Source organism: Emys orbicularis, chromosome 20, assembly GCF_028017835.1.
Source record: "Emys orbicularis isolate rEmyOrb1 chromosome 20, rEmyOrb1.hap1, whole genome shotgun sequence".
Taxonomy (NCBI): Eukaryota; Metazoa; Chordata; order Testudines; family Emydidae; genus Emys; species Emys orbicularis.
This window is the reverse complement of record NC_088702.1, coordinates 10,636,415-10,664,101: the sequence shown is the minus strand read 5'-3', so window position 1 is coordinate 10,664,101 and position 27,687 is coordinate 10,636,415. Positions and strand designations below refer to the sequence as shown.

The window sequence follows — 27,687 nt, the reverse complement described above, 5'->3', positions numbered from 1 at the left end:
ACGGGGCTGGGGGCCTTTGCGGCGGGGTGACGGGACGATGCCGCCAAGCACTGCTCGCCCTACCCCGCCCCGCCCCGCCCGCCTTGCCGGGCCGCCCTACCCCCCGCCCCATCCCGTCACAGGGGCGGGGCCGACCTTGTTGATGCAGGCCGGGACGGTCTGCTGTCTGATTGGTCCATAGCTCGTTATTCCCGCCCCCACCTTTACCAATCCCGGCCGCGGCGGCGAGGGGGCATTTTTGCTCCGAGGGTGAGAGTGGCCGGACGGTCGGGTCGGGACGGGAAGGAGGGGGCGGTGTGGGGCTGAGGTTGGGGTGGGAGGCTGAGGCTGGGAGTGGTTGGGGTGGTGGGGGCTGAGGCTGGGAGTCTGTGGGGTGAGGGTAATGGGGGCGGTGGGGGGCTGAGGCTGGGGTGGGAATGGTTGGGGTGGGGGGCTGAGGCTGTGGGCAGTTGGGGTGGGGGTGGCAGGGGGCTGAGGCTGGGAGTGGTTGGGGTGAGGGTAATGGGGGGCTGAGGCTGTGGGTGGTTGGGGTGAGGGTAGTGGGGGGCTGAGGCTGGTGGCAGTGCAGCGCGTGTCATGGGTCCCATCCTACGTGTGGCTCTGTCCCATGTTGCTGGCCCCCTGGGTGGGGTCTAGCCCCAGAGACCCCAGGTTTAGGGGGAGCAACTGATCCCAGTGTAGGGGCACAGCCAGCCCCTCTCCACACTGACCCCTTTCCTCTCCCCCAGGCTGCTGGATGCAGAGGACGGTGGCAGTCGTCGGTGGTGGGATCAGTGGCCTCACCGCCTGCTACCACCTGGCCAGGAGCCCCAATGCTCCCAAGGTGAGACCTCCCGGGGCAGCACCCCCAGGGGTGCCACTAACGTGGCGGGTTGCTGACCATGGGGCTGCCCCACTGCTCTGGAGACCAACTGAGGCCTTTCTGTGGAGACCACGGACAGCACCAGGGCTGCCCTGCCTTCCGGGGGCAGAGAGGAGCCCCTTCCCTACAGCTTCCAGCTCTTGGCCTCTGTGCTGGAAGTGCCAGTGGAGGGTAAAGGGTACCCGGTGTGGGGCTGGCTTGTGCAGCATTCAATGACCCTGTGATCACAGCTGCCCCACCCAGCTAGGGCATCACCCTGCCTGGAGTTCAGGCCTGTGGGTGGCCCTTGGTCCCTTCTGTGAGGCTCGGCCACCTGGCTGTGGGGCAGGTCCTGGGGCTCTTCCCCCACCAGGGGGGGAGGGATAGCTCAGTGGTTTGAGCATTGGCCTGCTAAACCCAGGATTGTGAGTTCAATCCTTGAGGGGGCCACTTGGGGATCTGGGGCAAAATCAGTACTTGGTCCTGCTAGTGAAGGCAGGGGGCTGGACTCAATGACCTTTCAAGGTCCCTTCCAGTTCTAGGAGATGGGATATCTCCATTAATTTCTTTTCTATTTCTATTTCTCTTGGTGCCAGGCTGTGCTGCACTGGGGCACCAGTAGGGAGATGGTGCAATCCAGTGCTGACCGTGGTGCTTCATGCCTGGAAATGGCCTCCACAGGCCACAGCCCGGGGCTCAGGGGAAGCTGGATTGGGCTGGGCTCCGGGGCAGTTAGGGCCGTGTGTACCGGGAGCCTTGGTGTTACGGGGAGCTGGCTAAGCGACAGGTGCCTGCTGGCACCTTCTCCAGTGAGAACTGGGGCGACTGCAGCCCTGCCCTGATGGGCTCCCCCCTCCCCACAGATAATCCTGCTGGAGGGCAGCGGCCGCCTGGGGGGCTGGCTCCATTCCACTCGAACTGAGGACGGGGCCGTATTTGAGCATGGCCCCAGAGGGATCCGACCTGCCGGGACCGTGGGGAAGAACACTCTGCTCATGGTAGGTGGGCAGAGCCTGCAGGATGGGGGAAGGGGGCAGGGCCCGGGTGGGGGATGAGGGGGAGACATGGAGTGTTGGCTCTGCAGCCAGGTGGGATCTGTCCAGCTGGGCTGATCTCCTAAGGGAGGTGCTGGGAGCCCCCATGCAGGGGCAGGCCCCAGAGCTGCCTCCTGGTGGCTGCTGGGACCTTGCAATCGCTTGCACGCCAGCAGGACAGCGACAGCTGGGTGCTCTTGATTCGAGTAGCTGGGTCTACCCCTGCTGAAGGGCTGGTTCTCAGCCCCTGGCTGGAATGGCCTTGGCGAGGAAGCAGACATGCCAGCGCACTACAGAGCGGGGGGAGGGCAGGCAATGGCTTAGAGGAACCCGTGGGGCATGGTCAAAGGGGGGGAACATCTGGCAGCTCTGGGGCGGTTTGGGTGGAGTCTGTGAAATGGCTGCATGCAGTTGGGCAGAGCCTGCTGATTTTGGTCTGTCCTGCCCCATCTCAGTCAGGGCCAGGGGGTCTGGCATGACTAGCGCCCCCCTGATCTCAGCTAGGAGTAGGGAGTGTGGGGGGCAGCAGGGACCCCCAATTTTGGTCATGGCCTCTTGGTGCTGCCCTAATACCCAGTAATGTGAGCAGTCGGTGTCTGGCCTGCTTGTCTCTCCCTAGGTCTCTGAACTTGGCCTGGATGCAGACGTGCTTCCGGTGCCCGGTGACCACCCGGCTTCCAAGAACCGCTACCTCTATGTGAGCGGGGCGCTGCACAGGCTGCCATCCGGCATTGGGTACGTGTCCTGCTGCTGCAGGTGTCCCTGCCCATGGGCCTGCCCAGCTGCTGTGTGGGGGAGCTGACTCTTCCCCTCAATCCCAGCAGCTAGTGACTGTGCCGGGGGTGATGGGTCTGGGGGTGGGGACAGGGAAGGTTCCCAGCTGCACTGCCTCTGTTCACTTTGCCCGCCATGCCCCAGCCTGGTAACCCCTCTGTGTTTGTTGGCAGCGGTGTTCTGCGGACAGTGCCGCCCTTCACCAGACCCCTACTCTGGAGTGGGCTGCGTGAGCTGGTAGCCCCCCGGGGCACCCAGCCGGATGAGACCATCCACAGCTTTGTGAGCCGCCGCTTCGGAAAGGAGGTATGAGCCCAGCCTGTGCAGGGAGGGGAGCCTAGGAGGGGTGAGTGTGGGCTCTGTGCATGGGGCAGGGGGAAGCAGCTTTGTGCGCAGGGCACTGGGAGAGATTTAGTGCAGGGGAGGAGCTGGGGCTGGCCCCCAGGGCGTGGTGGCAGCAGCTCTGCCTATCTTCATCCTGCAGCGGGTGAGGGAAGGGAGCCAGGCGTGGCCCTCCCAGATGGGCCCCAGGCAGCCTGTGAGCTGTGCCGCACTGTCATGGGGGCTTGCCTCAAACCCTGTTGCTCAGGGCCACTGGAGACCCAAGGTGATTTCCATAAGAGCCAGGGTGTGAACCCAGGTGTCCTGAGGCCATTCTGCCAGGCTCTCCTAGTGCCCCGAGCGCAGGCAGACGCATGCAGGATTCTGCATTTCCCATTCCAAACTGCCAGGTAGTGTCGCTGTGCAGTGGAGCAGCTGCCACTTCCTGCCCCAGTGGGGGCTGCATTGCCATGACCGGTTTCTCTGTTGGTATCTCAATGGGGCAGAGCCTGGTGGTGAAGCAGGAGAGACTGGAAGTCAGGGCTCCTGGGTTCTATTCCTGGCTCTGCCACAGACAGAGTGTGCCTCAAGGCATGGCTCTTCCTCGCTCTGTGACTCAGTTTCCCCATCTGATCATGCCTGACATCCTGGCGGTGAGGAGCCTAGTTGCCACGGTGCTCTGGAGCCCGAGGGTGGGAAGGTGCTAGAGGAGGTGAGGGGTGAACAGGCCCAAGGGCTGGAGGGTCAGAGCACCACTGAGCGGTGGGGGAGAGGGAACTTGCTGGGAGTCCTATGAACGGGGAGAGGGGCTGCTTCAAACAGTACGAATGGCAGAGCAGGAGGCTCCTGCCCCCAGCATGGGGAGCCCTCCTGCCCCATGTTTGATTGTGAGAAGCCTGCTGTGGCCGGGTGGGGTGTGTGTTCCCCCCTGTGGGGTGGGCACGGTCTGACTGCAGGCCTGGCACTGGCCTCTCTTCAGCAGCTGGGGAGGTGTGGGAGCTGTGCACGGTGTGGGGGTAGAGGGCTGTGGTCTGACTGCAGGCCTGGGGCTGGCCTCTCCAGTCTCTGTGCTGGCGGGGAGTGAGCCTGGCCTGATGCAGGGGCTCTGGGGGCTGCCTGGCAGCCTCGTCTGCCCAGTCCTGGTGGGGGAAGGGCAGGTGGACCCAGGGTTGTCCCTGGTCACTCCAGGGTTTGTGGAGCCAGCTGGGGGAATGGAGAGCAGCACTCCGGTCCAGGATGGTCTCTGCCCCTTCACACAGCTGCCCCCTGGGGGATGCAAGAGCTGCCCTCACTGGCTCTTCAGTTCACCCAGAGCCCCACTGGGAAGATCCCTTCTCTCTTGCCTGTGCCCAGCAGGTGGGGCTGGGGCAGGACCCTATGCCCAGCAGCATTAGGGCTGGGGCAGGGCCTGGCTGATCCTCTCCTTTTGGCTCCCCAGCTGGCCGACGTTGCCATCGACAGCCTGTGCCGAGGGGTGTTTGCTGGAGACTGCCGGGCCCTGAGCGTGCGCTCCTGCTTCCCTGCGCTGTTCGAGGCCGAGCGGAGGCGGCGCTCCGTCATCCTGGGGATGGCCCTGGGCGGAGGTGAGCGTCGGCCGCGCAGCCTCCCGCAAAGGGGCTCTGGAGCCGCTGGGCCAGGGATAGGCTACGCCTGTGCTCTAGAAGAGTGTGATGCAGAAAGGCTTTCCACAGGGACAGGAGCATGCGCCTGAGTCAGGACCCTGCTCCATCACTGGCTGGCTGTGCAGCCTCCTCCCTTGGCTCCCAGGGCCAGCTCTGATCTCTGGGGGCCCTTCCCATTGGTGGCAGCCCAGTGGGTCAGGGCAGCGGGGTAGAGCTGGGAAGCGGGGAGACTGGCGGGTTCCTGGGGGATCTGCCGTGTGGACGAGTTTCTAGCCTGCTCTCTGCTCCTAGGGAAGGGCCCCGCCCTGGACTCGGCGCTGAGCCGCAGGGCCCGTGACGAGCGCTGGAGCCAGTGGTCGCTGCGTGCTGGCATGGAGACACTGCCTGAGGCCCTGCAGGACTTCCTGAGACAGCGTGGGGTGGAAATGCACTGCCATGCCCAGCTGCGGCGCCTGGAGAGAACGGCGGCTGAGTGCTGGCAGGTGGGAGGCAGCAGGGTGCGTCCTCTTGCACCCCTTAGGAGTCCCCAGGGCTCTGCTGGGACACGGAGGGGAGGGGAGCTGGGCTCCAAAGGGTTAAACTGAAACTGAGCCTCCACTTCTTGCTGTATTTTCTGGTCAAACACTTCACCGTTGCCCCATTCAGGTGTGAACATGAGTGGTCAGAGCAGGGGGGCTGGGAGCCAGGACTCCTGGGTTCTGTTCCCAGCTCTGGGAAGGGAGTGGGGCTGGTGGTCAGAGCAGGGGGGTTGGGAGCCAGGACTCCTGGCTTCTATCCCAGCTTGGCCACTTGTCTTCCTGCTCGGTTGAGTCACCTCTCTGCTCTGTGGGGCAGGGGTGTAGGCCCAGGCTTGCCAGCAGGTGGGCCGAGGTCTCTGCTCTGACTGTGCCTTTCCCATCTAGATCACCCTGGAGGATGGCAGTGTGAGAGCAGACCATGTGATCAGTGCCATCCCAGCCAGAGGTAGGGGTGGTGCTGTGCTGAGGGGAGCTCCTCTGCTCTGATGGGGATCTGTGCTCGGTGTGGTCCCATGTGGCTGTGGAGTCATCTAGGCACTAGAACGGTGGGGGTTGGGACACCGCGTGGGTCTGAGCCCGTTTGGTGGCTGGGCGTGGGAGCCCTCCCCTCTGTGCAGGAGTGTGGGCTAGTGGTGAGAGTGGCAGACTCCTGGGTTTTCTCCCTGGCTGTGGCTTGGAGCAGGCGTTCCGGCTCTGTGCAGGGGGGAGAGGGGTGTGGAGCCCCCAGCTGCTCTGTGCTGAGGTGTCTCTGTTTCCAGCTCTGGCGGTGCTGCTTCCCGGCTGGGCCGAGCCGCTGGCCCAGGAGCTGCGCAGCATCGAGGCCGTGTCGGTGGGTGTGGTGAACCTGCAGTACAACGGTGCCACGCTGCCCATCACGGTGAGAGTGGGACGCCCCCCGCCTGCCACCATAAACCATTGCAGCCCCCAGCATTGGGCCAGCATGCCCCCCATCCGGTCCCTGAGCACCCAGCATTACATGGGGCTGAGCGGGAAGGGAGAACTCCCCACGCCTACAGCCCTAGCCTCATATCATGGGGGCTCTACCCCATCCTGGGAGCAGCGGGGGGCTGTGGGGTGGGGGCTGTGGGGAGCTGCCAGCAAGTCGCATGCAGAGCTGGCTCCCAGAGCTGGGGGTGCGGGCAGGGTGTCCACCCGTCTGCCCATCCAGCTACCGTCTTCCAGGGGGAAGTGGGGCAGACCCTGGGGGTTAACAGGTGTTTCCTTGTCTCTGTCCCAGGGGTTCGGGCACCTGGTGCCCTCGTTCGAAGACAGCTCCCTGCTAGGCATTGTCTACGACTCGGTCGCCTTCCCGGAGCAGAATGGCACCTGTGGCCCTTCCGTCCGGCTCACGGTGAGCACACCACCCTGCCCCCTGCTCCCACCAGGGAGGCGTGCTGGTGGCGGAGGGGGCTGGGTGTGGATGTGCACAGGTCCAGCCATGGGCCCTGGCAGCCTGACCCCTGGTCACAGGGTGCACAGGCGCTGATTTTCCCTAGGGGTGCTTAACACCTACTCCACTCCTTCCCCCAAGGCCCCACCCCTGCCCTGCCCTCACTCCTCCCCCAGCACCTCCTGCCCACTGCTGAGCTGTTCAGCAGGAGGCGCTGGGAGGGAGGGGGAGGAGCTGATCCGCAGGGCCCGCTGGTGAGTGCTGAGCACCCACTTTTCTTTCTGTGGGTACTCCAGCCCCAGAGTATCCATGACAAGGGGGCTGGTTCCACCACAGCACAGGGCAGACAGCTATGGCAGCTGGCCCAGGACCCCCAGCATCCTGCTGGCTCCTCCCATGGGCTGAAGGTTGGCCTGGTCTGGCACCAGCTCAGCCATGTCCTCCGTGTGGGGCAGGGGATCCTGGTTTGGGGCCAGGCCTGGTCCTCTGGGGCCCTGTTTAAAATAGACTTTAAGGTCAGAAGGGACCATTATGATTGTCTAGTCTGACCTCCTGCACAACGCAGACCACAGAAACTCACCCACCCACTCCTGGAACAAACCCCTGACGTATGTCTGAGCTATTGAAGTCCTCAACTTGTGGTTTAGACTTCAAGGTGCAGAGAATCCTCCAGCAAGTGACCCGTGCCCCATGCTGCAGAGGAAGGCGAAAAACTCCCAGGGCCTCTGCCAATCTACCCTGGAAGAAAATTCCTTCCCGACCCCAAATATGGCGATCGGCTGAACCCTGAGCATGTGGGCAAGACTCACCAGCCAGCACCCAGGAAAGAATTATCTGTAGTAATTCAGATCCCACCTATCTAGTGTCCCATCACAGGCCATTGGGCATATTTACCGCTAATAGTTAAAGATCAATTAATTGCCAAAATCCCATCATACCATCCCCTCCATAAACTTATCAAGCTTAGTCTTGAAACCAGTTTAGGGTAGGGAGGGGGGAGACCCTGGTTTTCTGGAGCAGTTACCCCTCCCCACCCCAGTTCAGAGGAGTCCTGTTGGCCCCCAGCCAAGATCCTGCTCCCCTCCTGAGTGGTTGTTTTGCTGCCTGCAGGTGATGCTGGGAGGTGCGTGGTTCGAACAGGGCTTTGGGGACCCAGACACTGTGCCACTGGCTGTGCTGCTGAGCCGTGCCAAGGAGGCAGTGAGGGCACACCTGGGCATTGTGGCCGAGCCCTCTCGTACAATCGTCAAGGTGCTCAAGGTAGGTGGGGTGGGGGTGGGCAGCACTGGGAACCATACAGGCCAAACCAGCCCTCACCCTGTCTCTGGTCCTTCCACAGGCCTGCATCCCCCAGTACACGCTCGGCCACTGGCAGAGGACAGGTAAGGCTGGCAGAGCCCTTGGTGCCCTCTCACATCTATGGCATCAGGCTGCCCCTCGCTTGTTCTCCCGTCTGCAGTATCATAGAATCATAAAATATCAGGGTTGGAAGGGACCTCAGGAGGTCATCTAGTCCAGCCCCCTGCTCAAAGCAGGACCAATCCCCAGACAGATTTTTGTCCCAGATCCCTAAATGGCCCCCTCAAGGATTGAACTCACAACCCTGGGTTTAGCAGGCCAATGCTCAAACCACTGAGCTATTCCCCCCAGGTCAAGCCTGGGGGTGGGGTCCTGGGCTGGGCAATGGGGCACAGGTGGGATTTATCAGCACAGCCAGGGGAGCACAGCTCCAGCCCATGTGCTGGGGGTGGTAGAGACCCCTCTAGCCTTACTCCCTCTGTCCCCCTGACAGAGACCATCAGCCGTTACCTGGAGCAGGAAGGATTGCCGCTGAGCCTGATCGGGGCCTCCTACCAAGGTGTCTCTGTGAACGACTGTATCTACAGTGCCAAGACGGCAGTCACCCAGCTCCTGGACCAGGCCTGCTGATCTGCCACTGGGTGCCCGCCTCTTGAACTAACTCTGCTTCGAGCAGAGAACAGTGGAGCCCCCGGCCAGGCAACGGGCTCTCACAGTGTGAGGAGAGGCTGCCTCCTCTGAGAGCACTGGGAGCTGGATTCCTGCCCGAGGTGGGTGGGGCTGGGGGTGTCCTGCTGGGGCCCCCCTTGCGATAAAGGGACACCCCCAGAAGCAGTGAGAGAATGTGAGTGTGGAGGCTGGGCCGCTCTCAGCAGCTGTCGGCTGCAGCCTGGGTTCTTCCTAGCAGTGGTCAGGTACCAGCCCAAGGGAGGGGCTGGGCTGGCTTGTCTCACCCAGACACCCCCCCACCACCACCAGCCCTTGGCCAAGCCCCTCCCTGGCTGGTGTGGTTTTGCTGCCTTTGTGGAGCTCACTGTGTGTGGGCGGGGGGGATTGGCTGTGACCCCTGCAGCTCCCTGGAGCGGCCCTGCACAACCTCAGGCTGTCATTGACTAATAAACTCCCCAAGGCTGGGTTAGCGTGGCTCTGTGCTGACTAATTCTCCTCTCACTACAGCATGCTAGGATGGGGGCGGGCGGGGAGCTGGCACTAGGGCAGGCCAGTGCCAAGGAGCACAGCACCTGGCACTGACCTGGTGCTGTGGACACCGCTAGGTACAGAACAGCTCAGGAGAAGCAGCAGCACGCAGGTGAGGTGCCCATGGCAGGCAGCCAGTTTCTAGAGGCTCTGTCCGGGCCAAGGGAGCTGAGTGGGGGAAGTCCAGCCCCAGTTCCCGGGCCAGGCTCCCTGGGCTGTGATATCCCCTCCCCCGGAGGTTGGGGTGATGCAAAGGGATGAGCTATGGGGCCATTGTAGAACCAAACATTTTATTCAGCTCCTGTGTGGTGCAGCAGCCGCCAGGCACGGTGAGCACGTTCCTAAATGAATAACCACAGCAAATTGTCAACAGCTACACGAGGATCAACCCCTGGGCTCCCCCAAACCACCACAGGGGTGGGGGCTAGACACAGCCCCCTAGGTCACAAACTGTTCTGGGGTGAGGGGATGGGAGCAGCCTGGCTCACTCTAAGCACAGTCTACTCAGCACCCATCCCTTAAAGTGAATTCAGTGCTGGGGAAGTTGCTGCCTGGAGGCCTTTTAGCAGGTATAAGCTAAGCCTGCAGCAGCAGCTGGCCCCCTGGCTGTGCCCTGGGCTTATGGGCCCTTGGGCAGCTGCCCAGGCACCAGTGCCACTAATGCCCAGAACATGGGGGAGTGGAAAGGCTCCAGCTGGAATCCCAGGGAGGGGGCTCCTCTCCCTGCTGCTCCAGGCAGCAGGCCCAGCCCAGGCCATTTGCCCAGCTGCTCCCCTGGAGGCTCCTGCGCAGCAGGGTGGGGGGAGGCTGGGCTCCCAGCATTTGGCTCTTGCTTTAAGGGGGCAGGGAGGTGAGGCTGGGATTCTGCCCTGCCCCTGCCGTGGCTGCTGTAGCCCCAGCAGGCTGTGTGCCCCCGCCAAGGGCACAGCTAGGTACAATGGAGGCTGCTGGTGCCAAATGCCCTGGCAGCTGCACCAGGGACTGGGGGAAGGACATGGCCAAAAGCCCAGGCTAGCAGCTCCCCAGCTCAAGAGCAGCCACAGACAGGGCCAGGGGAGTCAGGCACAAGGTGAGTACTAGCCCCCAGGAAAGGAGGGAGCCAAGTCCCCCTGTCCCCCTCCCCCCATGGGAGAGCAGCTCCCTGGCCCAGTGCTGCCCACCTCCAGCAGTGTTTCCCCTCAGGGCACAGGGCCCCCTCCCACCTGCAGAGGATTAACACAGCAGCAGACCAGTGTAGTATGTAAATCCAGCACCAAAGGGATAACAGCTCCAGGGTGAAGGGGCAGAGTTGAGCCCAGCCTCCCCCCACCCAAATCCCAGTGCCCCACTCAGCAGCCTGGCCAGGGCACACTGCAACACCCAGGGGTGGCAGCAGCCAATTCCAGGACAAAGGGCCTGCCAGCAGCTGCACACAATGCCCAAGACACACACAGCAGTGGGTGCTATGAGCAGCCTGGGGCCCCACTGCAGTTCACGATTGGCCCAGGCAGACTGATCAGGTGTGGGGGCTTTCTCCAGTACAACACAGGAAGTCCTAGGCCCCCAGTTGCAGGGCACAGCAGGGACTAGGCCCCCCTCCCTGCCAGCATGGGTCAGGCTGGGGGAGGAAAGGGGGTGCTAGATTGGGGGGGAAACATGAGCTTGCCCTACCTACAGCACAGAGATTTTGGCTCAGCTTGTCCTCAGGAGCCCAGCAGGATGGGAGGGGTTGAGGCTCAAGGACTCTCAGCTCCCCTGAGGTCACAGCCCCAACGGGGGGAAGTGGTCTTGGGCAGGGCACCTGGGCTCAGGAAGAGCCTACTACAGCTAACACTTGGCTTGAACACCCAACAGCACCAGGATTCCAGGGGGCACTACTGCTCAGCTCTGCCCCAGCTCACGCCCATGGCACCGGAGCACCTGCTTCTCCCCTGCAGCATGCCAGGACTGACTGCAGCTGTTGCCCCTGCAGGACCTAGCCAGGGACCTACTGTAACCACACCCATGGGTTAGGGCCCCATCATGAAGATGCAGCATATACCAGCACAACCAGTCTCATTCCTGGGGGGCTTAGCCTCCTAGCTGGAAACTACCCCCTGCCTCCTGTGCTACTAGGCTCTGCCCTGATCTACTGCCCCAGCAGGATGGTTTCCTGGGCCAACACAGCCAGCAATGGGCCAACCTTCTCTGCCTTACAGCCCAGCTTGGGGGACTCCAAGCCACAGCTTGTGCTGAGGCTGCAGACAAAGGTGCCAACTGTGGGGGCAAGCTGGCTGATGGGTCCTGTCCCACTGTGAACAGGCCCAAGACCTATCAGCTCACACAGGGTCCACCCTGCAGACTTGTCCACTCCTGGCCTGGGCAGGAGCCCCTGGGTGCCAGGCCTCACAACCAAGCCTGGCACTTGGGAGCAGCACAGAACCAGGGCCTCCAGTCCAACGTGACCCACGGGGTTTGTTCTAGGAGCTGGGAAGGGCTCAGCTCACACAGCGAGTCTCTGGCTGCCCCGACCCCATTCCTGATGTCCAGGGCCCTCTCTGGTTAGCGGGTGCTCGGCGGGAAGGTCTGATTGTCCCACTGTGTCTGGGGGGGCTGCCCTTGTGCCAGGGCCTGTGGGGCACTGCCCCCTGCATTCTCAGCCCCACCCAAATCCATTGCCCCAGACTCAGGCTTCCCCTTGCTAGAGGTCTCCTGGCTGTGCTGCAATGCGTCAGGGCTCCGTGGAGGGATGCCGGCACTCGGCTGGGTGCCCTGAGCAGCTCCACGCTGAGGCCCAGAGCTGTCCACAGCTCCCCCCTGGGCCTTCCTCTGGGTGCTGTCCCATGCAGCCCCTTCCCTGCCCCCCAGCTGGCCTGCGGTGGCTCCAGGCCCCTCGCTCTGTGTCCCGGGGGCTGTGGGCGCTCCCTGGCCAGCATCCTGTCCAGACCTCTGGGGCAGGGGTGGGGGCTGCTTCCCCCAGTTTGCTGTGGCCCAGGGTAGCTTGGCAGGATGTGTTTTGCGCAGCATCTCCTGCCTGAACTCATGGTTGGTCCCAGTCTTGTACTTCTGCCCCCCGAAGCCGGGCACAGACCCCTTCCTGCCCTTCAGCGCCCGGGGGTCGGTCCCAATGTCAGCGGTGATGTTGGTGTACAGGGGATGCAGCTCCTTGGCCAGCAGCGTGTAGGTGAGCGAGTTCATGCCGTCCTGTGTCCACATCCTCTGCGTCCGGATCAGCAGGTCAAACCTGCAGGGTGGGGAGGAGAGTCAGCGCCAGGGCTCTGCCCAGCCCAGCCCCTGCCCTCTGGGAGCCTCCCCGCCGGCCTAGCCAGCGTTAACTCCCTGCCTTGCCACTGAGCGGCGCAGGGCGGGGCCCCAGCACACTCACCGGTGCGGGTTCTCCTCATTGCCCTGGTCGCCTTTGTGCTTCACCATCTTGTAGTGGCCGACCGATATGGGAGGGCGCGAGATCTTCATGCCAGCCAGACGTATCCTGGAGACACAGGAACAGATGTGGCAGTGCGGCAGCGCAGGGGCTGCAGGATCCGCCCCCACTCGCTGCCACGGCATGTGACGGGGAGAGTTGCCATGGCGATGGTGCAGCAGGCTGCAGGGCTCTGGGTTAGATCAGCTCCCCGGACAGCAGAGGGAGCTGTGTTCCAGCGGGTACAGCACCGGCCAGGAGTCACCCGATTCCTGCCGTGGGGAGAGCAGGTTCTCTCCCATTGGCACCCGGGAGCCAGCTGCACCAGTGCAGACAGCAGGCCATGGAACAGCAGGGCCAGGTCAGCCTCAGCAGAGCACAGTCCCCAGGGACCATGGCGACGGGCAGTCACTTCGTCCTCACCCCACCAGCTCTGCTACAGCTACCGACCCGCCTCCTTCCCGCTGCGCTTGACCTACCTGAGCATGGCTGGCAATAGCACTGGGAGAAATGAGCATGCAAAGAGTCCCGAGAGCCAGGAGTGGAGAGAAGAGAGAGATGGTGAGAGGAGCCAGGACCACGGGGAGGGGGGCACGCCAGGGCCAATGAGACATGACCACAGTGGGGGGGGGGAGGGGGAGAGGGAGGTGTGACGGGATGACAAGAGCCAAGGAGAGAGAGCCAAAGTCACCAGCACCAGGCCGCTGACGCCAGGCAGGCAGTGCCTGATGCCCATCCCCTGGCCAGTTACTCACCCCACAGCTTGTTAGTGCCCCCCAGAGACAGGAGCTGCACTAGCAGGGGGTGTGGGCCAAGTCCTGCTCCCTCTGACCCTATGGCTTGGCACAGAGCAGCCGGGATTCCCTGGCCCCCAATGCTCCTTCTCTTGTCGGCAGGGTCCCTGTGTGGCCAGCCATGCGTGCGCTGGTCCTGTGTCTGGGCAGGGGAGGAAGAGCAGCGGGGTGGGGACGGATCTGCTAGTTACACACCCAGCACAGCGGGAGGGGGTGAGAAGCAGGGTGCAGGCGCAGGGCAGGCGCTGGAGGCGACTCACCTGGTGGCAATGTCGTCATCCTCCCCACCCCAGCCCCAGTACTCATTGGGGAAGCCGTTCATTTTCAGATACTGATTTGGGGTGAGCGCCGACACGCCGCCGAAGTACTGGGCATACGGGAGGCTGGAGGAGAGAAGAGGAGAGTGACTGATGGCTTGAGGAGGGATCCTGGCTCAGAGGCTACCTGCAGCAGCCAGGCCCTGGGTGCTGTGATTCCCTTGGGAAACCACCTCAGAGCTCAGTCCCTGCTCTGGGCAGGCTGGCTGGGGCTTGGATACCGGGCAGTGAGGGCGTGTAGCTGCAATGATAAACCATGGTCCCAACTGGCACAGCTGGTATTAACTGACAGATGCAACCAGGTGTGGACCAGCAGGGGGCCGCAGGGGCAGGACTCAGGGGCCCAGACAGGGCAGCCCAGGAGTGGACCAGCAGGGGGCCGCGGGGGCAGGACTCAGGGGCCCGGCCAGGGCAGCCCAGGAGGGGACCAGCAGGGGGCCGCGGGGGCAGGACTCAGGGGTCCGGCCAGGGCAGCCCAGGAGTGGACCAGCAGGGGGCAGGACTCAGGGGCCCGGCCAGGGCAGCCCAGGAGGGGACCAGCAGGGGGCAGGACTCAGGGGCCCGGCCAGGGCAGCCCAGGAGGGGACCAGCAGGGGGCAGGACTCAGGGGCCCGGCCAGGGCAGCCCAGGAGGGGACCAGCAGGGGGCCGCGGGGGCAGGACTCAGGGGTCCGGCCAGGGCAGCCCAGGAGTGGACCAGCAGGGGGCAGGACTCAGGGGCCTGGCCAGGGCAGCCCAGGAGTGGACCAGCAGGGGGCAGGACTCAGGGGCCTGGCCAGGGCAGCCCAGGAGTGGAACAGCAGGGGGCCACGGGGGCAGGACTACTATGGAGAAGGATTTGGAAGAGCCCTCTGAGGGAAGGGATCAGAAGAAGACCCCAACGGCCAGAAGGCATGGGATGCATTGTCCTAGGGATGGGGGTTCCATGACCACCACTCCAAGAGGAGGAGATGGGTGGTGATGGTTGGGGACTCCCTCCTAAGGGGGATGGAGTCATCCATCTGCTGACCAGACAGGGAGCATCGAGAAGTGTGCTGCTTGCCTGGAGCTAGAATCCAGGATGTGACGGAGTGTTTGCCGAGACTGATCAAGATCTTGGACCGCTACCCCTTCCTACTTCTCCACGTGGGCACCAATGATACTGCCAAGAATGACCTTCAGTGGGTCACTGCAGACTACATGACTCTGGGAAGAAGGATAAAGGAGTTTGAGGCGCAAGTCGTGTTCTCGTCCATCCTCCCTGTCAAAGAAAAAGGCCCAGGTAGGGACATTCGTATTGTGGAGGTGAATGCATGGTTAAGCAGGTGGTGTCGGAGAGAGGGCTTTGGATTCTTTGACCATGGGATGTTGTTCTGGGAAGAAGGATTGCTAGGAAGAGATGGGATCCACCTAACGAAGAGAGGGAAGAGCATCTTCACAATCAGATTTGCTAACCTAGTGAGGAGGGCTTTAAACTAGGTTTGCCGGGGGTTGGTGACCTAAGCCCAGAGGTAAGTGGGGGAGTTGGATACCAGGAGGAAACACAAGGAGGAGGGTACAAGACGGGAAGCCTCCTGATTCATTCTGAGAAAGTAGGGCAATTGACTAGTTATCTTAGGTGCATGTACACGAACGCAAGAAGCCTGGGAAACAAGCAGGAAGAATTGGAAGTCCTGGCACAATCAAGGAACTATGATGTGATTGGAGTAATAGAAACTTGGTGGGGCAGTTCACATGACTGGAGCACTGTCATGGATGTGTATTAACTGTTCAGGAAGGACAGTATGGGAGGAAATGTGGAGGAGTTGCACTGTATGTAAGAGAACGGTATGATTGCTCAGAGCTCCAGTATGAAACTGGAGAAAAGCCTGTTGAGAGTCTTTGGGTTAAGTTTAGAGGCGAGAGCAACAAGGCTGATGTCGTGGTGGGCGTGTGCTATAGACCGCCGGATCAGAAAGATGAGGTAGACGAGGCTTTCTTCGGACAACTAACTGAAGTTTCCAGATCACAGGCCCTGGTTCTAATGGGGGACTTCAGTCACCCTGACATCTGCTGGGAGAGCAATAGAGCAGTGCACAGACAATCCAGGAAGCTTTTGGAGAGTGTTGGGGACAACTTCCTGGTGCAAGTGCTAGAGGAACCAATTAGGGGACGTGCTCCTCTTGACCTGCTGCTCACAAACAGGGAAGAATTGGTAGGGGAAGTAGAAGAGGGTGGCAACCTGGGCAACAGTGACCATGAGATGGTTGAGTTCAGAATCCTGACAAAAGGAAGAAAGGAGAGTAGCAAAATACGGACCCTGGACTTCAGAAAAGCAGACTTAAACTCCCTTAGGGAACTGATGGGCAGGATCCCCAGGAAGGCTAATATGAGGGGGAAAGGAGTCCAGGAAAGCTGGCTGTATTTTAAAGAAGCGTTATTGAGGGCACAGGAACAAACCATCCCAATGTGCAGAAAGAATCGCAAATATGGCAGGCAACCAGCTTGGCTCAACAGTGAAATCTTCGGTGAGCTTAAACTCAAAAAGGAAGCTTACAAGAAGTGGAAATTTGGACAGATGACTAGGGAGGAGTATAAAAATATTGCTAGAGTATGCAGGGGTATAATCAGGAAGGCAAAGCACAATTGCAGCTAACAAGGGATGTGAAGGGTAACAAGAAGGGTTTCTACAGGTATGTTAGCAACAAGAAGGTCAGGGAAAGTCTGGGACCCTTACTGAATGGGGGAGGCAACATAGTGACAGATGATGTGGAAAAAGCTGAAGTACTGAATGGTTTTTTTTTTGCCTTGGACTTCACAGACAAGGTCAGCTCCCAGACTGCTGCACTGGGCAATACAGTATGGGGAGGAGGTGAGCAGCCCTCAGTGGTGAAAGAACCGGTTAAGGACTATTTAGAAAAGCTGGACATGCACAAGTCCACGGGTCCAGATCTAATGCATCCGAGGGTGCTGAGGGAGTTGGCTGATGTGATTGCAGAGACATTGGCCATTATATTTGAAAATTCGTGGCAATCGCGGGAGATCCCGGATGATTGGGAAAAGGCAAATATAGTGCCCATCTTTAAAAAGGGAAGAAAGAGAACCCGGGGAACTACAGCCTCACTTCAGTCCCCGGCAAAATCATGGAGCAGGTCCTCAAGGAATCCATTTTGAAGTACTTGGAGGAGAGGAAGGTCATCAGGAACAGTCAACATGGATTCACCAAGGGCAAGTCGTGCCTGACCAACCTGATTGTCTTCTATGATGAGATAACTGGCTCTGTGGATATGGGGAAAGTGGTGGACATGATATATCTTGACTTTAGCAAAGCTTTTGATACGGTCTCCCACAGTATTCTCGCCAGCAAGTTAAAGAAGTATGGATTGAATGGACTATAAGGTGGATAGAAAGCTGGCTAGATTGTCGGATTCAACGGGTAGTGATCAACGGCTCGATGTCTAGTTGGCAGCTGGTATCAAGCGGAGTGCCCTGGGGTCAGTTCTGGGGCTGGTTTTGTTCAACTTCTTTATTAATGATCTGGAGGATGGGATGAATTGCACCCTCAACAAGTTTGCAGATGACACTAAGCTGGGGGGGAGAGGTAGATATGCTGGAGGGTAGGGATAGGATCCAGAATGACCTAGACAAACTGGAGGATTGGGCCAAAAGGAATCTGATAGGTTCAACAAGGACAAGTGCAGAGTCCTGCACTTAGGACGGAAGAATCCCTTGCATTGCTACAGGCTGGGGACTGAATGGCTATGCAGCAGTTCTGCAGAAAAGGACCTGGGGATTACAGCAGACAAGAAGCTGGATGTGAGTCGGCAGTGTGGCCTTGTTGCCAAGAAGGCCAACAGCATATTGGGCTATATTAGTAGGAGCATTGCCAGCAGATCAAAGGAAGTGATTATTCCCCTCTATTCGGTACTGGTGAGGCCACACCTGGAGTATTGTGTCCAGTTTTGGTCCCCTCACTACAGAAAGGATGTGGACAAATTGGAGAGAGTCCAGCGGAGGGCAACGAAAATAATTAGGGGGCTGGGACACGTGATTTATGAGGACAGGCTGAGGGAACTGGGGTTATTTAATCTGCAGAAGAGAAGAGTGAGGGGGGATTTGATAGCAGCCTTCAACTACCTGAAGGGGGGTTCCAAAGAGGATGGAGCTCGGCTGTTCTCGGTGGTGGCAGATGACAGAACAAGAAACAATGGTCTCAAGTTGCAGTGTGGGAGGTCTAGTTTGGATATTAGGAAACACTATTTCTCTAGGAGGGTGGTGAAGCACTGGAATGGGTTACCTAGAGAGGTGGTGGAATCTCCATCCTTAGAGGTTTTTAAGGCCCGGCTTGACAAAGCCCTGGCTGAAATGATTTAGTTGGGGTTGGTCCTGCCTTGAGCAGGGGATTGGACTAGATGTCCTCCTGAGGTCTCTTCCAACCCTAATATTCTATGATTCTATGACTCAGGAGCAGGGCAAGGGGACCCAGGAATGGAACAGCAGGGGCAGGACTGAGGAGCGCCTGCCCCATGCTGAGCCGTGACCGGTTTTCAGTCAGATTCACACAGATTCTGTTCCATGGCGCCCAGTGACGAGCAGACAACTGCGGTGACAGGAGGCCATGTGGGAGAATGGCATGTGGCATCTCACCTGTAGCCGAACTTGTTCATGGCGATGGAGACGTGCTTGGGGCTCCAGGGGTCGCAGGTGTACAGGTTGTGGTCGTTCTCGGGGATGAGGTCGACATCGTGCAGGAAGAGGCAGTCCCACTCCTCGTCCCTCAGAGCCTCCTTCACTCCCACGTTCAGCAGCTTGGCCCGGTTGAAGGTGGAGTTTCCAGCCTGCAGCGGGGCAGCGCAAGGAGCTCAGACAGGCCAGGACAGACAGGAGCCCAGTCAGGTCATTGAGGCCCCAACTCCACCCTGGCCCAGTGGGGATCCCCAGTACAGCGCCCCCTGCCTGGCGGCGGCGAGCACAGACCCACCTGGTGGATGACATAGATGCCGTACTGCAGCTGCTGGCGCTGCAGGAAGGGGTGCAGGTAGTAGAGCAGGTGGCGCAGGTGTGTCTCCCGGTTGCGGTGGGGGATGATCACGGCCGTACGGGAGCGGGGCTCGCAGGTCACGGGCCGGTATCTGCCCCCTTCCCTCACCGCCGGGTTCTTCTCCACGATCTGCTTCAGCGTCGGCACCTGACTGAAGCTCACTGTCAGGGGGCCAACTGCAGGGGAAAGAGCACTGCTGGCATCAGGAGCAGAGACACACCCACAGCCCATCACACTGGCCATGGGCCCACAGCCCCAGAGCCCACCCAGCTGAGGCCACCACACCCCAGCCCCAGTGCTCAGCCACCCCCACCCCCAGCGCCTGGCCACACACCCAGCGAGGCATCAGCACCAGCATCCCCATCCATACACACTACATGGCCCCTCTGTGCTGGTGTCCCTGTCTCGCCCCCAGCCAGCCTTGGCCACTCGGACCCCTCAGCTCTCACGGCTGCCGCCCCGAACGTTTCCTCCCCACTCGGCCATTGCTAAGGCAGCCCGCACATGCTCTCAAGGACAGGCACAGGCGTGGAGAGTCGCCCAGCCAGCTGCCCAAGCCGACCCTGTCAGTCCGGCTCAGGCAGACGGGTGAAGCCCGAGGGAGCCTGGCACCACATGGGGGTGGAACAAGGCGCTGGAGAGTGAGTGGCTGCCGTGAGCCCAGCTGTCCTTTAGGTTCATCCTTCACTGGACAGCCAGCCATAGGCCTGAACAGCCAGCTCTGCCCCTCCAGGGCGGCCTGCGCTCCGGCCAGGGCATCCGGGGTGCAGCTAAGCTCCATGATGGCTCCCTCCAACAGCAGCTGTGCGGGGACAGGAGTCCGCGATTTCTCCAGCCCTCGCCTCTCTGTGCCCTGAGTCAGCGCTGCAGGGGGGTCGTTCACACCAAGGGGAGCCCGGTCTGGGTCGTTCGGAGCCGCAGGCGGGGCTGAGAGCAGGGGACTGCAGAGGATTCAGAGTCCCTCCCGCTCCCACGGACCCAAAGCTCCATGCAGCCACCTCTGGGGAGGAGACCAGTGTCTGGGCGGGGCAGGGCAGGGCACCACACAGAGGGGAACTGCGCTAACCCAAGGACCCCAGCACAACCATGTGGCACCATGCAGGACAGACAGGCCTGCAGTTACAGCTCGTTCAGGAGACAAGTGCTCACCACGCTGGGCTCCATCGGCCCTCACAAGGAGGACGGGCATAGCTGTCCCTGCTGGGCGGGGCAATGGAGGGGTCCCAAGGCTGGAGCTCCCACCCCGTCCGGAGCCCATCTTTAGGCACAGCCTCCCCATGGCCTGGCAGCTCTTAGCTCAGTTCCACGGCTGAACTCACATCACCCAGGAGGCCCCGCTCCTGCCCCAACAAGGTATCGTCAGGTGAGACAGACAGCAGGACAAGCAGCCTGGGCCTCCATCTGCTCCCTGCAGAGGAGCCGGCTCCCCGCTGGCAGCGTCGCTTGGTTCTCAGAGCAGGGGGTAGGACTGGAACGCAGGCCTGGGCCTCTCCCACTAGGTGCCCTGCTCCCTGGATGGGTTTGATGCACTGCATCCCTGAACAGATGCCCGCTGACATGCAGCCCCCTGCCCGAGCCTGCTTCCCCATTCGGGGTCTGTCCCAGGTTGCTGTTATGGGGGCTTGGGCGTGTCTAGGTGAGTACACGCCAGCTGCACAGCCGGACATCCCATTTCAGAGCAGTGCAGGGCCTCCCGGCAGCACAGCAGTCTCATTAGCCCAGCACCGCTGCTGCTCCCGCAGCGAGCTCGGCAGGGCATCGCGTGGCGTTGGAACTGGGCTCACAGCAAGTGCAGGCTACACGGCAGCTGCCCCCCAGGGCCACCAGCCCCTTGTCTCCCTCAGCGCTGCTGGCAGTGGGAGCTGGAGCCCCACTGGGGCAGAGGAATGTTCTAGTCTTTTCACCACTCGGAGGTGTAGGGGGAGGGATAGCTCAGTGGTTTGAGCATTGGCCTGCTAAACCCAGGGTTGTGAGTTCAATCCTTGAGGGGGCCACTTGGGGATCTGGGGCAAAATCAGTACTTGGTCCTGCTAGTGAAGGCAGGGGGCTGGACTCGATGACCTTTCAAGGTCCCTTCCAGTTCTAGGAGATGGGATATCTCCATTAATTATTATTATTATAATTATTATTATTAGGCAGTGGGCTGGTCTGAGCTCTCTTGGGCACTAGCCTGAAGGTGCCCCCCGGGTTTAAGCCCAGGGGGAGCATCTGAGGCAGGAATGGCTCCGCATCTGACGCAGCAAGCTCCAGAGACTTCTTGCTCCTCCAAACACAGGCCGTGTCCTGGCAAGTCGGGGATCCCAGCCTGTAGCGAGTCCCACACTGCCTGCGAGCTGAATACTGGGTGTGCAGAAATGGGCAGGCTGATCGACCTACCCAGGATGCAATGGGTACAGAATCGCCACCCGTCAATGGCCAAGTTCTGCTCCATCCCTAGGTTTTTAGAGCACCCACATCACCATTCGGAGGGGGCAACGCTGCCTGGGTTATCCCCACCGGGCAACATCACAGCCACACACGAGCTTTTACAACAGAAAATTGCAGTCGAATAAAAGTTAAGGCAAAACAATCTCAAGTGAGCTGGTGCGTGCCAGCAGGCTCAGGCTGGCCCGTGCTTCCTTCCCCTGGGACTGGCGCAAGGTTCCCTCCCTGACCTACCTCTGATGGGAGACAGTCAAGGACTCCAAAGCTCTCTCCAAGTGCTCTGAGACACCCGGAGACAGGAGCTGATTGCCCCGGCAGCTCTGTGGAGCATGGGGGTCACACTGTTGGGGGCGCCAGAGGCAAACCTCAACCACATGAGCAAGAGGGCGTCTCTGCTGCCCTTCCCAGACCCTCGGCCCACAGCAAGACGGAGCTCTGAGACATGGCAGAAGCAGTCCCCTGGAGGGCAGGCGCCTTGTCTAACAAGTAACCAATAAGCCTTCTGGAGACATGACACAGGCCATTCCCCCTGCCCGGCCCTGTCCTGCCCTACAAGGGTCTCCCCACCTCCCCCCGCCTTGCCTCTGGGGTGCTCGCTCCCCACCATAGCTTGGCCTGCACCCATCGATGGGGGAGGGGAAATACCGTGCTCGTTATTATTCCTGTTGGAAAACCACAGACTTGACTGAAAGCCAGTTTGGCTCGTGTATGACAAATGATGCTACAGAAAGGCTGAGTGAACCCCACTCCACCGGCCCTCAAGGCTCCCTGTCTGCGCCCCACTGATCCCCCCGCTTCCCCTTCAGGGCTCCACGCCTGCACCCCACCGATCCCCCTGCCTCCCCTGCAGGGCTTCCCACTGGTGCCCCACCCATCTCCCACAGGACTCCTTGCCTGTGGCCCCCTGATCCTCTACCACCCTGCAGGGCTCCCACTCTGGCCCCACGCCCAGTGCACAACTTACTGAGGTAGGGCGAGCGCTCGGGGCAGTAGGGCAGGGACCCCGTGGGGCTGCCGCCTGGAGGCGGCCGGGGCAGGAGGTGACTCAGGTTGGTGTACACATCCCGGGTGCGGGAGTAGTCAAAGACGGGGTTCGAGTCACGCCCGAAGATGGAGGTCAGGTTCCGGAAGCCGCCGAAGGAGAAGTACACCATGAAGGCAAACTGGAAGCCAATGAGCAGGGCCAAGGTGCAGGGCCTGTCCAGGAGTCTCCGGATCATGATGCCAGGAGAGAGCTCTCCTCCCCCACAAGCAGTGCCAGGTGGTGTGTGTAGCTGGTGCTGTTGAGACACAGACATCCACACATTAACTGGGTGAGGTGCCCCTTTCAGCTGCCCTGGGCAGCAGCATGCAGCCCCCCAACCCCTCCTGGGAAGAGCACAGCCAGCCTCACCCCCCACACAGGGTGCGAGTCTCTACTGGAGACACTCCCTTCAGCGCCGGGGCCTCACCTCCTCCACCCAGCAGAGCTGGCCGGCCGCAGGGAACAGGCTAGCAAAGAATTATAAGGACTCTGGTTTAGCTGGAGAAATCAGCTTGTGACGTGAACATGCCCAAGTCCTCCCGCTCCCGTGCAGTGGGTGGGCAGTACAACCTGCTCCCTTCCCAGCCCAGGAGCAAGCTGGCAAATGCCATTAAGTGAAGAATTACAGGTCTTGGTGGAATGTCGATCTCCCGCCAAAGCGCTCTGCGAACTCCCGCTGGCATTGGGATAGCGCCTTTCAGCCTGAGGGATACCCAAAATCTGCTCCTCACCCCCACTCCCAAGGAGATGCAGCCACCTCTGGGGTGAAGAGCAGCAGAAGTTTAAAGGAGGGAGTGAAGCATCCCATGTCCACTCAGAGCTGCAGGGAGAGTGGAGGGAATTTCAACAGAAATGCCTGCATCTGGGTCTGGCCAGGGACAGACTAGTGAGAAGTGCCACCGGATTAGCAAAGCCCCTTGGGGCCCCTGCAGCTGTGTCCTCTAGCACCAGGATGGGGCACAGAATCAGTCACTCCCACCTCAGTGGAGCAGCGTCACGGCTTGCAAGGAACAGCTCTGTGTTGGCAGGAGACAGACTGGCTGATCCATCCCTGTCCTCACGGGAACTGCACCCCCTCCATTCACCTCCCCTGTCTGCACCATGGCATCTTCCTTCCCCAGGTCTGCACTAACATCTACTGCCCTGCAGCACGGCACAGCTGACACTGCCTTGGCTCCACCTCTGCTCACATCCTCCAGGCCTTTCTCCGCCCTGTGACTCTGCGCTGGGACCATGTCCTGGCTCCAGCTCCTGCCTGCTTTGCCAGTATTTAGAGGGAACAGCCCCATCTCCCCAGACTCACACACTTCCACCTGTTCCTTATTCTACTCAGAACCCCCTCCAGTCACCTTCCTTGTCAGCACCCCAAGGGGCTGGGATCAGACAGCCCCACTGCCCTCCCCGCCCGGCTCTGCTCATCTAGCGCCACTCGTCTGCCCCGTCAATGTCTCAGGGCTCTGGGCACAAGAGCCTTCTCTGGGACTCCTCCTGTCTACCCCACCCCAGCTCTAAGCAGAGCATTCACACCCACACCCAAGTCTGGCCTTCTCCACTGCAGTCAGAAGTGGCCCCTGCTGAGCCCCTGGAGGAGCCGCAGATTCCAAGGCCAGAAGGGATTAGTGCCATCATAAAATCACAGACATGTTGGGCTGGAAGGGACCTCGAGAGGGCATCTAGTCCAGCCCCCTGCGCCGAGGCAGAACCAAGTAACCTTAGACCATCCCTCACAGGGGTTTGTCCAACCTGTTCTTAAAAACCTCCAGGATTCTGCAACCTCCCTTGGAAGTCAATTCCAGAGCTGAACTCCCCTGAGAGTTAAAGTTTTTCCTAATATCTAACCGAAATCTCCCTTGCTGCAGATTAAGCCCATTACGTCTTGTCCTGCCTTCAGTGACCAATGGTCAAATTACCCTCACTTAAAATTTCAGGCCTTATTACCAGTCTGAATTTGTCTAGCTTCAACTTCCAGCCATCGGAGCATGTTAGACCTTTCTCTGCTAGACTGAAGAGCCCATTACCAAATGTTTGTTCCCCATGTAGGTACTTACAGACTGTGATCAACTCACCCCTTAACCTTCTATTTGTTAAGCTAACTAGATTCAGCACCTTGAGTAGACCACTAAGAGGCATGTTTTCTAATCCTTTAATTATTCTCTTGGCTCTTTTCTGAACTCTATAATTTATCAACATTCTGGACACAAAACTGGATGCAGTATTTCACAAGAGGTCGCACCTGTGCCAAATACAGAGGTAAAATAACCTCTCTATTGCTACCCTATATTCCTGTTTATATGGCCAATGCATGGAAGACATTAGCCACTTTGGCTGCAGCACTGCACAGGGAACTCACGTTCAGCTGATTATCTACCACAACCCCCAAATCTTTTTCAGCATCAGTGCTTCTCAGGATGGAGTCCCACACCCTGTAAGGACGACCTAGGAGGGGGCTGGGTGCAAAATGAAGAGAAGGGAGTTTCCATTTAGGAGTTCCGCTGGCCTTGCCTTTGCCCTCACTCCGTCACATCACTGGTCTGCTCCCCCTAAGAAGATCTTCTGTCTCTGCATCGAGCTGGAAACATGCCGGCGTGACGTCGGATCCTGAGTTGAGGTGCTGCAGGAGACAGCACACAGCGGGTCAGGCCCATTGGCATGTTGGGGGCAAGGGAAGGGGAGGTGGGAACCCAGGAGATTGCAGGGCAGAAGAGGGCTCAGCTCTTAGTGGGAGCATTGCTCCTCCCTCCCTCTATGATTTCTACATCTCTCCCTCCAGAGCAGACCCCCGCGGCGGAAGCTATCACCACAGCCAGCGGGAAGCTGCCTGGGCCGACATGGGCTCTCCTCACAAACTGCTGCTTTCAATTCAAATCAGATTGTGTTTCTAGCACTTCTGGCTAGAAAGAGAAGCTCATGAGGCTGCCAGCAAGAGCAAAGGGAGCTGCCATTGTCCCCCTCTATGGAGTTGTGAATTTTGAGGCCTTATCAGATCAACTGAGGGTCGATGCTTTTAGTTTTCGCACCAATCTCCATCCCAGAAAGATCCAGCGGGCATGCTTCTCCCAGGCAGCTAGGTGCGTCTTTCCTACTGCAGCCACAGCAGTTTGCCCCCTACTTACAGAGCAGACAAACACTTTGTCCTTAATCTAAAACAAGTCCTTTTTCCAAAGCAAGAGTCTCTGGCAATGCTCAGCATATCTCCCCTCCGCATGGAGCTGAACACAAAGGCTACCTGTCTCTGCAGACAGGAACGCCTGAGGTTTAAATTATAGTACCCAGAAAGCAAACACGCCACAGGGCATCCAGGGGGGAGGTGTAGGATAATTGAGGGATTTGCTACTGTTGTCAGAGAGCAGGGTAAAAATATTTATAGACTCAGTCAAAAAATGCTGCTGTGTGCATGCAATGCAGTTTATAGAATTTGAGAGCTCTCAATAAAATGTGGCCCAGCAGCAGCAAACGTGGGTTCAGTCTCACCGCTAATCAATATGTCTGAACGACGAACATTCTCGCAGATTCAAATTTAGCCCAGCTAAGCAGGAAAAACACAAAAACCAACAGCTCTCCCGCAGATGTGCCAGACCACGGAGAAGACTCCTTGCATGATTCCACTGTGCCCTGGTCAGTAGGATCCTGGCATTCAAATAGCTGCTGGGTCAACTGGGGACCCTGCTGCTGGAACATCAGAGCCCTGCAGAGTTCTCCCACTAGGAACATGGGGGAACCTAGGCAACCCCCAGCCGTTAAGGAGTCAGATGTGGTATAATTTCACCTCCAAAGCATTAATCATTCTCCGCGGCCCTCTGCACGATAGCTAAGTATTATCCCCATTTCACAGACAGGGAAACTAAGGCACAGAGTGGGGAAGAAACTTGACTGGAGTCACCCAGCTAGTCAGTGGGAGAACCGGGATTCTCTCTCCTAAAGGATATTAATGGTCAATAGCTGCGCGAGGCCCCAGTCAGAATCAGGAACTGAACAGCCGTGTACGGATACCAGGCCTCATGCTCATGCCCACACCTCACTGGACACAAATGAAGGAGACCTGCTGCAATCGATTCTCTCACCACAGATAAGCAGAGAGCAGCGTTTCATTGCTGGGGCCAGGGTAACAAGGCAGACATGGTGCAAACCTGCCCAGGTTCGAGGGCATGGCACACAGCAGGCTTTACAGAGTCCATGGCAAAAAGCTGCAGGTGCTGGAAAGTGAAGCCACCGAAATCTATTCCATTAATGCTTCATGCAGCCCCCGCACCAGCCCTGCCTAATCAATGCTGCTAACATCCTCCCCCATCTTCTCTGCTACACACTGCCAGCTACCCTCACCCACAGCCCACCCACAAGGCACAGGATCTGAGGGTGACTAGACAGCTTCATCCAAGGACACACTCTAGAGCCATTACCTGTGTGCAAATACAACGCGCCTTCAGTACCCACAGTTCCAGCTGAGGATTTCAAAGATGCCCAAGGAAGTCTGAAGCCCAGCCCCAAGGAAAGCCAGTGTTTGCCAGGGGCACTTTAGAAATAAAAGCCATGTCACAAATGAACATGACATGAAATTCCATGCATGCCACCCTCGCCCTTCCTTGGAGTCTGTTCTAGGGACAGGAGACGGGGCAGTACTCCCAGCCCTCTCTGATGGGCATTAGGCCCTCCAGCCCCTTAAAGCAATCACAGCCCTTTTCTTTTCCTGGTCCATCCCTCTTCCTGTTACTGGGGGGTGGGAACATTAATGTTATTAAGAGAGCAGAACTGGAGTTCCTTCTCTAAGCGCTCAGGTGACACCTGGCACAGAGATAAGACTGGCTGCTCTGGCAGCATTCCATGTGCTCAGGAGAGTCCATTAGCCAGCAGGAAAAAATGCACCCCGTGCACGGAGAAACGTGTTGGGCCAAATCTGGTCTCACAGGTAATTGCATGAGCTGCCGTATCAGAACGGACCTTGATGCCATCGCATTTGGCATCTTGCCTCCAGTGGAAAGCAGCCCTGTCCCCGTAATGCAAGGGGCCAATCCTGCAGGGGGATACCTTCCGCGCTCCCGTGGCAAAGAGCGGGTGTCCTGAAGAGATCAGTCATTCCCATCTCTGCAGGTGCCACTACAGACAGGAGAGCACTTCACAGAGATCCAGGCTCCTCCTAGCTCCAGCTGCTTGTGCGTCCGCCTCAGATCCAGCAGCAGGGAGTTCCGTAGGGCACCCACGCGCCGGCAAATGAGCATTGGCTTTATACGTCCTGGCCTGACGCGCTGCCGCGGCTGGGCGGCTTGCACTGGACCCCGCAGCACCCAACCTCTGAGACCGCCACCGGGCCTTAGGGAGCCCCCCCTCCCCCGCCCCAACCAGCCCCACTCCGGGCCCGGTCTGGCCGGACACACAACGGGCACCGCCAAGGCTGGGCCAAGCGCACCAGCCCCAACAGGGCGCGCCAGGGCCGGGAGCTCAGTCAGCGCGCAGCCCTGCCAGACGCTCCCCACCCCTCCGCCCGCGCGGCCCGCAACGCACCTGCGCCCCACTCCCGGCGCGCTGCGTCCCAGGGCGGCGGGTCCCTCAGCACCGCCCAGCAGCCAGGGACACCGCCGCCGCCGCCGCCGCCATCTTGGGAAAGGTGCGCTGGGCCGGGGGGGCGGAGGGGTCAGTGGTGACGTAACGGTAGGGCGTGGCCTCGAAGTTCCACCCCTTGAAGGGCCCCTCCCCGGGTAACCGCCAGGACAGGGCGTGGAGCACGAGGTGGGACCCGCGCGGCGTCATTGCCCCGCCCCGG

General features: G+C 59.8%; 2 protein-coding genes across 3 annotated transcripts; one reads left to right on the top strand and one right to left on the bottom strand.

Moving 5' to 3' along the window:
• The first annotated feature begins 733 nt into the window (after positions 1 to 733).
• Positions 734 to 8,942, top strand: PPOX (protoporphyrinogen oxidase). The gene is made up of 11 exons (XM_065420224.1): positions 734 to 823; positions 1,705 to 1,839; positions 2,495 to 2,610; positions 2,823 to 2,955; positions 4,409 to 4,553; positions 4,884 to 5,074; positions 5,495 to 5,555; positions 5,869 to 5,987; positions 7,611 to 7,760; positions 7,840 to 7,882; positions 8,293 to 8,942. The coding sequence occupies exons 1-11, from the start codon at positions 737 to 739 to the stop codon at positions 8,427 to 8,429; spliced, it is 1,317 nt and encodes a 438-aa protein (XP_065276296.1). The 5' UTR covers positions 734 to 736; the 3' UTR covers positions 8,430 to 8,942.
• A 2,484-nt stretch (positions 8,943 to 11,426) lies between these two features.
• On the bottom strand, positions 11,427 to 27,443 carry B4GALT3 (beta-1,4-galactosyltransferase 3). 2 transcript variants are annotated; one of them, XM_065420027.1, is made up of 7 exons: positions 27,429 to 27,443; positions 21,873 to 22,188; positions 18,425 to 18,660; positions 18,091 to 18,281; positions 13,430 to 13,552; positions 12,340 to 12,444; positions 11,427 to 12,198 (listed from the first exon to the last, which is right to left on the bottom strand). In XM_065420027.1, the coding sequence occupies exons 2-7, from the start codon at positions 22,126 to 22,128 to the stop codon at positions 11,517 to 11,519; spliced, it is 1,593 nt and encodes a 530-aa protein (XP_065276099.1). In that variant the 5' UTR covers positions 22,129 to 22,188; positions 27,429 to 27,443; the 3' UTR covers positions 11,427 to 11,516. The 2 variants fall into 2 exon arrangements, with proteins under 2 accessions (XP_065276099.1, XP_065276100.1); XM_065420028.1 differs by lacking the exon at positions 27,429 to 27,443 and adding an exon at positions 24,283 to 24,365.
• Between the last annotated feature and the right edge of the window lie 244 nt (positions 27,444 to 27,687).

What these genes read in the sequence shown, in the direction of transcription:
- B4GALT3 (XM_065420027.1), bottom strand. Translation starts at nt 22,128, where the DNA reads ATGATCCGGAGACTCCTGGACAGGCCCTGCACCTTGGCCCTGCTCATT. An exon ending in GCATCTATGTCATCCACCAG is followed by an intron (nt 18,282 to 18,424) that starts GTGGGTCTGTGC and finishes GCCCCGCTGCAG; the next exon opens with GCTGGAAACTCCACCTTCAA. An exon ending in ATGAACAAGTTCGGCTACAG is followed by an intron (nt 13,553 to 18,090) that starts GTGAGATGCCAC and finishes TCTCTCCTCCAG; the next exon opens with CCTCCCGTATGCCCAGTACT.
- PPOX (XM_065420224.1), top strand. Translation starts at nt 737, where the DNA reads ATGCAGAGGACGGTGGCAGTCGTCGGTGGTGGGATCAGTGGCCTCACC. An exon ending in CGGCGGCTGAGTGCTGGCAG is followed by an intron (nt 5,075 to 5,494) that starts GTGGGAGGCAGC and finishes TTTCCCATCTAG; the next exon opens with ATCACCCTGGAGGATGGCAG. An exon ending in CAATCGTCAAGGTGCTCAAG is followed by an intron (nt 7,761 to 7,839) that starts GTAGGTGGGGTG and finishes GTCCTTCCACAG; the next exon opens with GCCTGCATCCCCCAGTACAC.